The sequence below is a fragment of the Nothobranchius furzeri genome, chromosome 11 (assembly GCF_043380555.1).
Source record: "Nothobranchius furzeri strain GRZ-AD chromosome 11, NfurGRZ-RIMD1, whole genome shotgun sequence".
Classification (NCBI taxonomy): Eukaryota; Metazoa; Chordata; class Actinopteri; order Cyprinodontiformes; family Nothobranchiidae; genus Nothobranchius; species Nothobranchius furzeri.
Window position 1 is genome coordinate 56,385,772 of NC_091751.1, and position 12,395 is coordinate 56,398,166.

Below are 12,395 nucleotides of genomic sequence, written 5' to 3' on the forward strand. Positions count from 1 at the left end.
AGCATTTATTTTAAGCGAGAGCTGCTGCCCTGAAGTCACTTGGTGAAACAGCATCTCTCCTCCAGGCAGGAAAACACAGAACGGATGAGAAAGACGCAGTTAAAGACGATGAAACTTTTATTATTAGTAGCGTTTGCAGGGGTAAGTGGTGCCTCTTTTCACTTCTCTGTGATATAGAAAACATATTTTAACACTTAAGATTTATTAGAAAAGAGCTTCTGCTTTTACTGCACGTTAACTTGCAGATTAAAGGAACTGTGTGTGTTTAGTAAATGAACTTTTGAGTCGTATGAACACAGGATCTGTTGAGGGTCACTGCTTTCAACAAGTACTTGTGGCAGGTCCAACCTTAGCTCAATAGGCAAATTCATTCCAGCCTGAAAGAAATACCTGCACAGAGCAGGTCTGAAATCTGTGATGAGTGAGTGTAATGCGCAGCCTGCTGCCTCTCATGCTCCCTAGAATATGAGCTGGGGTATAATTCACCTCAGGACATTATGTGAAATGCCGACAGCTTGCTGCCTCCGGAATGATGCCCCCGTTTCCTGTCTTTGATCATCTTAATGTTTTCTTTTTCACTCATCAACCTTTATTTTTTGTCTTTTTTATTCCCAGATTTGCACTGCTCAAAACGGTAAACGGCACTCCTGAAATTCTTCACGACATGTTTGATTTCTGTGCAGTTTCCTTTAAAAGCAAACCAAAAATAAATAGAAAAGCCAAACATTTGAAGTAACATGTTGATTTTGTTTTTCACCAAAATCTGTGCAAAAACTGTCCCTAACATAATCAAGAATCTATATTTAATACAATTAAATGTGTTGTTTGTTTTATCCCCTTCAGACATCACTCTGTCAGTGTTTACGGTGACATCGAGGAGCATGGAGGTGCAGTGGAGCGGCCCTTCTAGTGCCAGCTCCTACAAGATCACAGCAACCCCCAAGAACTCCCTTGCTGGTCCAGTTTTTGCCCAGTTCAGCGGCAACACAGTGATGGGTTCCCTTAACTCGCTATCCCCAAACACAGTGTACACCCTGCAGGTAGATGCCATGGACAATGCACTGCACGTCCTCGGTAGTGCAACGATAGAGGACACAACAGGTCAGTGATGACAGAAAACACAACTAATGCATAACAAATACAGCGGCATGTCAACGTTTGGGCAATCTTGTTAATCTTCACAGTTTTCCTGTATAAATCGTTGGTTGTTATGATGGACACACAGTGATATTTAAGAAGTGAAACAAAGTTAATAGGATTTACAGGAAGTGTGTAATACCTGTTTAAACGAGATTAGGCTGGTGCATACATATGAGCATTGCTGTCATTTTATTGATTCCCAAACCTTTAGAACAAATTATTGGAACTCCAAATTGGTTTGGTAAGCTCAGTGAACCTTGACCTCCATACACAGGTGAATCCAGTTATGAGAAAGAGTATTTAAGGGGGGCAATTGTAAGTTTCCCTCCTCTGTGAATAATATGAGGAGCAACATGGAGGTCTCAAAACAACTCTCACATGAGCTGAAAACAAATATTGTTCACCATCGTGGTTTAAGGGAAGGATCCAGAAAGCTGTCTCAAAGATTTCAGCTGTCTGTGTCCTCAGTTAGGAACATGTGGAGGAAATGGAAGACCACAGGCACAGTTCTAGTTAAGGTTCAAAGTGGCACACCGAGAAAAATCTCAGATAAACAGAAGTGAAGAATGGTGAGAACAGTCAGTCAACCCACAGATCAGCACCAAAGACCTACAGCATCATCTTCCTGCAGATGGACTCAGTGTGCATCGTTCAACTATTCAGCGCACTTTACACAAGGAGATGCTGCGTGTAAGAGTGATGCAGAGGAAGACTTTTCTCCACCCACAGCACAAACATAGCTGCTTGAAGTTTGCTAAAGCACATCTGGACACGCCAGCTTCATTCTGGAACAAGGTGTTAAGGACTGATGAAACGAAAACTGGGTTATTTGGGCGTTACAAGGAGCGTTATACATGGAGGAAAAAGAACACAACATTCCAAGAAAAACACCTGCTACCTACAGTAAAACATGGTGGTGGTTCCTTCATGCTGTGGGCTGTGTGGCCAGTACGGGGACTGGGAATCTTGTTAATGTTGAGGGCTGCATGGATTCCACTCAGTATCAGCAGATTCTGGAGATCAATGTCCAGAAATCAGAGACAAAGCTGAAGCTGTGCCAGTGCTGGATCTCTCAACAAGACAACAACCCTAAACACTGATGACAATCAACTTAGGCATTCATGCAGTCCGCATGGGCGTCACACCCATGGGGGATGTGGGGGATTCAACACCCGCACTTTTCTTGTTGAGATCGTCCAACACCCACACTTTTCCAGCCGTTTTGTTCACCTCCACACCAGTCTGGTTTCTCTACGTCGCACTCACTCTGTTTGCCTCATCTCCTTCTTCCCCTCCCTCTTCTGTTTCTCTGACAGCCGATGTGTTGGATGTTGGGTTTCAAGGAGAAACAGGAGAGGGAGGGAGGGAAGAGCTCGACTGAATTCATAATTTTACATCTTGACATTAGCTGTACAAAGTCTGAGTTTTATAAAGTGAAGAACAACAATTTGCAGAGGTTTATAACAGGCGCGGCGCCAGGTTTTCATTTTTGGGTGGGCCACGGTAATTTTGGACGGACCTTAATAAGCAGTGACTTAAGGGAAGCAGGCAGGTCGCGCTAGACAATTTAGTTTAAAAAGACGTCATAAATGTGTTCCCCCGTCATTTTAATTTCTAAAATATGAAGTAAAAACTCCCAATTTAATTTTCATACATTTTTCATTTATAGGCACCAGAATGCATTACCTGCACTTCTAATATTTACCTCTCGACGTAGGACTCTTTCATAAGGGTACATGCACACCAGTAGTTTTTACGGTTATTCATACGGTTATTATTCATGGGGCAAAATCTCCGACATTTTTGAAAAATAAATAAATAAATAAAAATCCATCTTCCAGTAAAAGCAAAACATCCAGCCCACCTCTCCAAATGCGTAAAATGTGCATCACAGCCATTAGGCGCGCCGCTTGCACCATCAGCTATGTCAGCCCAGACAAGAGCAGAGAAAATTGAGACAGAATAGAGGATAATTTTGTCCGAATGTGGATGGAGATTACATTTTACAGCAGCCTGATCATCATTTAAATACATCACCTGTCTTCTAGTCCATGCTATCAGCATTATTTTAATTGGTGTGTGTGTGTGTGTGTGTGTGTGTGTGTGTGTGTGTGTGTGTGTGTGTGTGTGTTCCACTTCAAACTGGTCTAACCAACCAGGCCAGCGTGTCCAGTAACATATTAATGTTACAATTAAACAGTTTCACTTCATGTAGGCTAGGAACGTTTCACCTGCCGTGGCCCGACCGCTTCTGCTCCACATAAACTTTGTGCGTGATCAAATGTCTCTACAGGTGCTTTCTGAGCTGAAGAGGCTATTCTGCCTCAGACTGGATGCGTCATGCGTCTCCATATTAGAGACGGGGACAAGCGCTATTCAGCCAAAGTTTCATAATCAGCGAACATTTTTCCAAGTGACACATCCCTCAGAGAGACCGGGTTTCCAGACCGCTTCAGTGGGAGGAAATCTTACCGCATGCACCGTGGTTCTGCACTGCGCTCCGCTCCCCTCTAGATCTGCAGCCCACTGTCCACCGTGTTCGCTCCAAGCCGCGCTGAGCACAGTGTCCAGTATAAAACTCTGATGTTCTGATGGGAATCATTTCTTGATTGATTTAGTTACCTCCGCGATGTGCGTTAATGATTAAAATGTCAGCTCATCTGTGTGTGCATCAGTGTGCGTCGGCGTAATTCTGTCAAAACAACCAACATCCTTGAGTTTATCCGTCAAAATAAACAGTCAAATGGAAATATCTGTAACCTGCCATTTAACAGTTTTGCCTTCTTGTGAAGATTGTTGCAAAGAGAAACAATTAAACTTGATTAACCCCAGAGCCATGACAGCCTGCGCTGTACTCCGTGACTGTAAATGAGGGGGAAACGATTTAATCTGATTCTTTTCTTTTCAACATGGATTAATGTAAAGTTTCGTTCAGTACAAACTTTAGTTACACCAATCTAATGAGACAGAGCCTGGATTTGTATTCTGAACAGTTTAAACATGTTTAAAACAGAGACGTGCGTGACGCCTCTAAAATTCGCACCTGCTCCGCTATTATGGAAATTAAACTAACAAGATGAATAACATGAAATTATTTTAGGCACAGACAACATCTCCCACACTTCTGAAAATCTTGCAACGCGCCTGTCAGTCCCCAGACCTGAATATTATAGAAAATCTGTGGTGTGAGTTAAAGTGAGCTGTCCATGCTCAGAAGCCATCAAACCTGAATGAACTAGAGATGTTTTGTAAAGAAGAATGGTCCAAAACACCTTCAACCAGAACCCCGATTCCCATTAGAAGCTATGGGAAGTGTTTAGAGGCTGTTATTTCTGCAAAAGGAGGATCTACTAAATATTGAGTTCATTTATTTTGGTGATGTCTAAATTTTTGCACCTGCTTCATTTTGTTTCAACAATTATTGCACACTTTCTGTAAATCCTGTAAACCTCGTTCCACATCTCAAATATCACCGTGTGTGTCTCCAATATGATATATTTAACTGAAATATTTTCATCACAACAACAATTTATACAGAAAAATCTTGAAGATTAACAAGGCTGCCCTAACTTTTGCATCCCACTGCTTGTTGCATACTGAGGAAAAGACTGAAAGGAACAGACAAATAACCTTTTTAACTATTTGTTGATTTGTTTTTAACCTGTTTTGCAGTTTAACTGTGTGTGAATTTAATTTGGCCACAGCTCCTGACATTCCGAGCATCATACAGGTCTACTCCAAAAACAGCGACAGCATGATTGTTAATTTCACCGAGGTCATCGGGGCAACTAGCTACATCGTCAGGGCAGAGTCACTGACTGGGGATTTTTTCTCTGAAACCGATGTGTCCAACTCTCCGGGCATCGTGACCCATTTGCAACCCTATTCGGACTATCTTCTGAGCATCATGTCAGTGAATTCAGGAGGCAGGAGCCAACCTTCATACCCCACCAAGGGCAGGACAGGTACAGCAAGAAACCCATTAGTTGATCAATGGTTTTTATATCAGTGTTCCTCAAACACGATGACCTTTTCAGTCCTGTTTTACTTGTTCAGTCTGATGGTAATCAGTGTCTGAAGGGTGAAATGCAGTCTTTCTACTGTTTCTGGTAAACAAAAGCTTGGTATCTCACTCTGCCGGGAACAACAGTTTATAATTTCTCAGCCTATTGTCACAGATTTTCTATTTGCTGTAGCGTATGAAACTGTATCCATCCTTTTGTACTGTATCGTTTTAATAACTTGAAAAAAGAAACCATGGGAACTGGGTTGTCTCCCGTTTGGAAAGAGAGAGAAAAAGTAATATGATCACAGAAAGTCCTTCTACGCTTTATGCTAAACAGAAATCAAAAGGAATTTCTTTTAAAAGTCTGTTAAATTCACTCATTCGCTCTTTCCGATCCCGTTTGTAGTTGTGATGTCGCCTCAGTTGAACACGTCCTCTCCTAGCAACAACAGCATCGTGGTGACCTGGCACCCCGTGGAGCATGCCGTCTTCTACACGCTGGTTTTCATCCAGGAAGGCTCCATCATCCGCCATCACATAAATACCACCAACACCAGTGTGACCTTTGACCAGCTGGCGGCAGGAACCAACTACTGTACCTTGGCAGTGGCCTGGGACTCTGAAAACAGGCATAGTGAAGAAGTCACTGCCTGCCAGATCACACGTAAGCTCAGTGCCATAAACTCACTCATACTTGATTACTACATATCTGAGAGTATTCTGGTGTGTTTACCAGGTCCTTCTAGCCCTGCTGTGAGCTACGTTGAGGTGACTCCGGGTCGAACTCTTGGGACCGGTATCTTCTGGGTTTCTGTGCAGGGGGCCTCCAACTACTTGGCCTGGACAAATAATGGCCAAAACTGTTCAACAAACAACAGTTTCTGTTACATCACTCCTCAGGAGTGTGGTCAGAACCAGACTGTCTCTGTTGTAGCTTACAACGATGCCGGACCCAGCAGCCCCTCACAACCAGCCAACTACATTACAAGTGGGTCCTCACAAGTCAAAACGTTCTACTTTTGGGGGAAATAAACTACTTATTTATAGCGTTCTGTTCCTTTAACAGACCCTTGCCAAGTGGAAAACATCTGGGTGGAGGAGCCCTCAGCAGGGAACTGCTCGGTGGTGTGGGACCAAGTGCCTCTGGTAGATTACTATGTGACCTTCATCAAGAGGGACGACGGGGCGGAGAAGACATGCAACACCACCAAATCCAGCTGCCCATTTTTCTGCATGTGTGGCTTCACCTACCTCACCAGCGTGTTCCCCTACAACAAGGCCGGCACCAGCCTGTTTGCCCACGTCCGCAACTACACCACTGGTGAGACCATCACGCATGTCCACAGACGCAACACACACATCTCAGTTTTTATAATACCTGATACCAAGACACTGTTTTCACCAAATAAACACTTAGTTCCACACCATTCTATATTGGCTTCCTCAACGACTAAAGGCTCCTTGGCAACTTTCTCGGAAATCTTAGATGTCTGATAAACCTCCCTGAAATCTCAGTCCTGGCATTGTTCTGATCACATTTTCTTTTCAGAGGTGTAGCGGTAGAAAAGAAGCAGGTTCATTTATTGTATTCGGTTTGGCCGAGTCACATGTTTGTAATAGATTTGGCTAAACCTAACCCTTGGCTCAGGAATTCGACTCTTAAGGGCAAATGGAGCTGAGCCATCATCTCTATGGTTACATTGGTGATTTATCAGCTCATTGGAATATTTTCTTTAAATGTAATAATAATAATGATACTCAGGATACCACTCTATTACCGTTAAGATATAAAATAACTGTTGATGCAAATTAAACGTATTAAAGAAAGAAAACATGTTTACAGATGCAACAAAACATAAATGTGAAAAATAGTTACTTCTCTGCTGTTTTTGCTTTTTTTTTGTCAGACATTGATGTTTCAGATCAGAAAACACATTTCAACAGTGCACCAAGAGACCAGAAGCAAATAGGAAACTGTTTTCAAATAATAATTTCAGCTATCCAATCCATCCATCCATTTGTCTGAACCCGCTTATCCATGTAGGGTCGCTGGGGGGACTGGTGCCTATCTCCAGCGGTCTATCCAATCCTGCTGTGGATCATGAATTAATTATTGTTATTTGGAGAGCTGGGTTCGGTTTAAACAGCAACACTCAGGTGCTTGGTTTGAGTCAGACTGGCAGGATTAAGAAATCACTGCAACAAAACATGTCTGACAACATGCTGTAGGCTAAGAGATCAGCATTCTTTAAAAATGTAATGGTTCCACAAAAAGAGACGGCAGTTAAAATGGCCTCCATGGAGGAGTTAAAAGGAGCAAACCTCCACAGACAAAAAAGAACACAAGGTGGAAGGTGTGTGTCCCGTTACATCTGGTGTAAAACAACATTTTACAAAAAGAACATTAAGCCCACAGTCAAACATGGCAGTGGTAGTGTAATGGTCTGGGGCTGCTTTGCTTCTTCTGTTTGAAATATCCAGAAGGAAAACATCTGACTTATGATGTTTGTGACTGAAAACCCTCCAATGAGTAAAACCAAAAAAGCAAAAACTGAAGAAATCTGTAACTTATTCTGTACTAAAACAGCTCCATTCTCACATACAAGTCTTGTCTGATAAAAATCTATGAAGCCAGTTACAGACACCATGAATTTTAAAATGTTTCTGCTTTTCTACTCCCCAGTTCCTTGTTGTCCGCAGGACGTAACCATCAACCTGGTTTCTACGGAGACCCTTGAGGTTACCTGGTCTCCGGTCAAAGGGGCCGAGATATACGAGACCACTGCTGCAGAGACCAATGACATCATCCACTGCAACGACACAGCGCCAGTGTGCGCGCTGTCGGACCTGAGCTGCAACACGGTCTACTCCGTGAAGGTGACGCCCTGCAGCGAGTTACGAGGATGTAACATCACCTGTAAACCACACACACAAGAGACAGGTCGGAACAGGAAAAGACAAGATATTCTTTCAAATTCATTTTTTAAATCTACATGATTGATGAACATTTTCTTCATCCTGCTGCAGCTCCCTGTGCTCCAGAGATCCTGGATATGACACAAACCAGCAGTTCAACATACACAGTTCTCATCAGCACTCCCAACTCAGTCAACACCAGCTACACGGTTACAGCCGCCGGTCGCTCTGACAACCACCTGTGTCAGTCTAGAAACGGCTCGTGTGTGCTCACACAGCTGCCCTGCAGCTCAATCTACGAGGTGACAGCGGTGGCCACCACAGCAGTGGGCAACAGCCTACCTGGGTTCAGTAAAACCTTAGAAACAGGTAGGGCCTGAACTTCACTTGACTTCTGCTTCATTGTGTAATAATTCCAGTTTTATTCAGTTTTATTCAGTTTTATTCATGGGAGATGTCATGATTTGACATAGCAGGGAAAGCACAGGCATGATAACAATGGGTGCAGTCCACTTCTGCTGCTGTAAAATACACGCAAATAAAAATATTCTAAAAGGAATGCAGCCCTCAGTCATGCACCAGTTCCTTCCTTAGTCATTTCAGTTAAATATCTTCCAAAGAAATCCAAAGTGAGTGAAAAAAATAACATCTTGAGCTTTTTTTTTTTTTTGCCAAAATCAAGACTCTTTATGTGACATCTGACCTGTGGTGATCACTTGTAACTGGAGTAAAAGCCTCAAATCCAAATTCCAGCATGAAATAATGTATTTGTGCTCTTCCTTCTGAGCTCCTTGCTGCCCCGCGTCGGTGAACGTGACCCAGGTCACCCAGGCTATGACCAATGTGACCTGGTCCGCCAACAGCGGCGCTCGTTCCTTCATGACCACTCTGATGTCCTCACTGGGAGAGGCCAAATGCCACACCCTGGACACCCACTGCCTGATGGGATGCATCACCTGCGGCACCAACTACAGCGTCAACCTGGAGGCCATCAGCAGCACGGGTCACAAGTCTGAGTGCAAATATCGTGGATTCTCATCCAGTGAGGACAGAAGCACAAGAGTCTAATCATCCTGCTATAAATAAAGATGTAAAATAACTGCAATTCCTTTTGTTTCGATTTAGGTGCCTGTTGTCCAACAGGAGTGAAGCTCTATCGCCGAACAAACAATTCGCTCAGAGTTTTTTGGCGTTCTTCAGGCCCTCTGGTCAACAGCAACACGGTGGGGCTTTATGGGACCGGGGCCAACTACACCTGCATGGCACCTGCAGGAAGCATGTACTGTGACATACAGGAGGACACCTGCGGAGATGTCTACACAGTCGTGGTGGCGCCGGTGGGACGGGACGGGGTCAAAGTCACATTCTGCATTCCAAGAACATTCTCAGGTGGGTCAGATATGGTCACAAATGTGAGTTTCCCTAAATCAGAACACATTTTTATGTTTTATTATCTTCTCAGTTCCCTGTCCAGGAAGTAATACTGGAATGAGTGAGTTTCAGTCATCGCTTTTTTTTCTATCACATCAAACTTTAATTATTTTAGTCATTTAACGGATTTCTGAGCTCTTTCTGCTGTTCTGATGAGTCATCTTTCTCCTCCAACAGTAATCTCCCGTAGAAGACGAAGTCTGAAGTAGTTGAGGTGAGTTTATTGCTATTCCTGCAGATCATGTTCTGTTTCACAGAGAGAAACCCAAACAAACATACTTTCCATTTCACTGTCAGATCTTGTTAGATAAAAGCCATCTTTTGTGGCGCTGCATGGCTCAAAAGCTGTTTTGGGACAGGCAGCATCATGTGAATGTTGGAGTGGAAAAATGTGTTTTTATTTCTGGGACTTGTTAAAAAATTGGAATGAAGGTATATGTAAATAATGGAGATGTCTGATATCATATTTTGTTCTTCTAGAATGACAGTAAGATGTTTACCAGCCCCTGATTCTGTAAAATCACTCACGAAAGTTCAGTTTCAGACAGAATCTCTCGTTTCTTCACGATGAACGACCATCAACATGAGTCAAAGCTGTTGTTTCTCTCTCATCCCACAGTGATTTTCATCAAACACCTACGCAAAAGGAATGACTGTTCATGCAAGAAGATATTATAAAGACATTACAAAATCTTTGGGTGTGTTTAGAAATGATTGGCTAAGTTAAAAAAGGCAGACACAACACCAAAGCCATATGGTTATCAGGAGCTTAAACTGTGAGAATTATTTTTGATGCATTTGAAGCATGTTTTTGATTTCTCTGATTTAGAGAATATAAACGTTTCTTTAAAGAGCAAGTCACCCCCTACCAGAGTATTACTCCGCTCCCACTTCCTGTTTGAAAAATGCAACAAATGTTGTTGCCTAGCAGACCGAGAGGGCGGAGCCACTAACAAATAGGCCTTGTTCGAGATGAGCCAGTTCTGCGCAGATTAGACCAGCGGTGATCGGCGAGCAATGCATGCCGGTTAGATTTGTGTCCGACTTGACGCCGACTTGCTCTGACGTCATGCAGACGTACGCAACTATAACCTTGTGAGATCAAGGAGGACGCAGATTTTGGAGCAAGGCGCTGCAGTTGCTCTCCACCGGCTGCAAAACCTAGGGGATGACGGGAAACGCCTGGCTCTCACCTGATCTAAGATCTGATTGGTTCATATTGTGTTCCAAACATCTGGTGGTAGAATGCGAAATGTTAGTTGGTCACATGTATTCTGTAAATCATGTAACGTTGATGATAACTGTATAGGCCATAAAGAGAAATGTGATTTGTGTTCTTTTGTCACGTTTCCAATGAGCACACTAAAGTTACAGCTGATAACCTTTACTTATTATTACAGTCATATCTCCATATGCATTATATTATTTCCACAAGCATGTGAGGATGTGTTTCGGTTGCTAACAGGCACCAGAGTTAAAATAAATAATTAAAAAAGTGTGAACGTTAATGCAATATCTTCATCCATCATCACCCGCGAGCTACACAAGTAGGGAAATCTGTCCGACTTAAACGCCGGCTTTCAGCCACTCCCCCTGCTGCGTCCGTCTGCTCTCGACTGTTTTCCAGACGAGGCACTGCTCAACTCGAACAAGGCCATACACACACACACACACACACACAGGCTCACAACGACATTGTGACATCATAAGGTACCAGCTAACATTCTAGGGTACCTCTTAGCCAATAGCTATGGCATATTTAAATTCAAATGCAGCGCAGAATTTTTACCTGACAACGGCACAACTCTGACAGTTTTAGGCATAAAATTAAAATTTTAACTAAAATGCGCTTAAGTGCAAAACTACTGACTACACGTGTCTGCAGCATGATTAGACACGCATTTATACAGGTTATCAGGGGGAAAAAAAGTTGATTTGGGGGTGACTTGCTCTTTAAATAAAGGAATAAATAAAAGATGTACTATCCTCATGTGGTAAGGAAAAGAAACTGGATGGAGCAACAATTCCCCCTAAAAGGTTGATCAAATTTAAATCGGTGGCTTTTTAAAGTTTGTTCTTGAATTTTTAAATGATGTTTTAGAAGAGCCCAAAGTAGAAGGCCTCCACGCGGCTGCAGCCTGTCTCCTGCAGCAGAACCGGATCTGTCTGAAACTGGGTCAGCTGGTGTCGATCTTCTCTGCCTGGAGTCATGCATGTCCAGTTATGTGGATGATCCATCTGATCATGTTGCTGGTGACGGATTCAGTGTTCCTTCTGCTGGATCACTGGAAACACTTGCCCCTTCACTGACAGATGAAAAAAAAAAATAAAGTACATTATTGCATCATTTTGTGTTTGTGTTTATTTTAGATGCAGACATTCTGATGTGTTAGCCTCACTGAATAAAGCCTGTGTTACTGTTGTGCAACTAACCACCAAACTCCAATTCTCTGACAAGAGACACTCTTTGGAGCGGCTCAACAGAAAAAATGCTAAGATATTTACTTTTATTAAAAAATTTCACCACAATAATAAATAAATAAATCATCTTTACAAAGTTGTCAATGTTCATGCTGCCGCTTCCTTTTCATCTTCTCCTTGTTCCAAATCCATCTGAACTAACATATTCCAGAAGCAAAGTCCCAATAAAATAATCCCACATCCAAACAAGTAGAGGACATTAATCCATAAATAAATGTGCAAATGAAAATGCTGAAACTTCATAAAATCTAAATACAAAAGTAAAAATTAGGCTTATTGATGTAAAATATGATCACAATCTAGATAAAGTGCAGATGAAATCATCTTTGGTCATGTCTTTGTTTCATTTTTTCCAAACAGTTTTACAAACTATTGTTAGTTTAATAGTTATGTAGATTTTTTTTTTATTTTATTGCACCCA

General features: G+C 42.4%; 1 protein-coding gene and 1 long non-coding RNA gene across 2 annotated transcripts in view; one reads left to right on the forward strand and one right to left on the reverse strand.

The window, feature by feature from the left end:
• fndc7a (fibronectin type III domain containing 7a) lies at positions 1-10,248 on the forward strand. The gene is made up of 14 exons (XM_015957115.3): positions 1-141; positions 616-634; positions 844-1,101; positions 4,845-5,105; positions 5,553-5,810; positions 5,883-6,134; positions 6,213-6,467; positions 7,830-8,087; positions 8,174-8,431; positions 8,850-9,104; positions 9,188-9,451; positions 9,525-9,554; positions 9,671-9,707; positions 10,113-10,248. Exons 1-13 carry the CDS (start codon positions 85-87, stop codon positions 9,700-9,702), a joined length of 2,457 nt encoding a protein of 818 aa, XP_015812601.3. The 5' UTR covers positions 1-84; the 3' UTR covers positions 9,703-9,707; positions 10,113-10,248.
• The window catches only part of LOC139073145 (uncharacterized), a 16,626-nt gene continuing 9,202 nt past the window's right edge, over positions 4,972-12,395 (reverse strand). The window contains exons 2-3 of the long non-coding RNA XR_011521908.1: positions 5,880-11,799; positions 4,972-5,765 (exon numbers count right to left, since the gene is read on the reverse strand). This is a non-coding gene — a long non-coding RNA (uncharacterized lncRNA). The remainder of the gene's footprint in view (positions 5,766-5,879; positions 11,800-12,395) is intronic.

What these genes read in the sequence shown, in the direction of transcription:
- fndc7a (XM_015957115.3), top strand. Translation starts at nt 85, where the DNA reads ATGAGAAAGACGCAGTTAAAGACGATGAAACTTTTATTATTAGTAGCG. An exon ending in ACCAGCCAACTACATTACAA is followed by an intron (nt 6,135 to 6,212) that starts GTGGGTCCTCAC and finishes TTCCTTTAACAG; the next exon opens with ACCCTTGCCAAGTGGAAAAC. An exon ending in ATATCGTGGATTCTCATCCA is followed by an intron (nt 9,105 to 9,187) that starts GTGAGGACAGAA and finishes GTTTCGATTTAG; the next exon opens with GTGCCTGTTGTCCAACAGGA.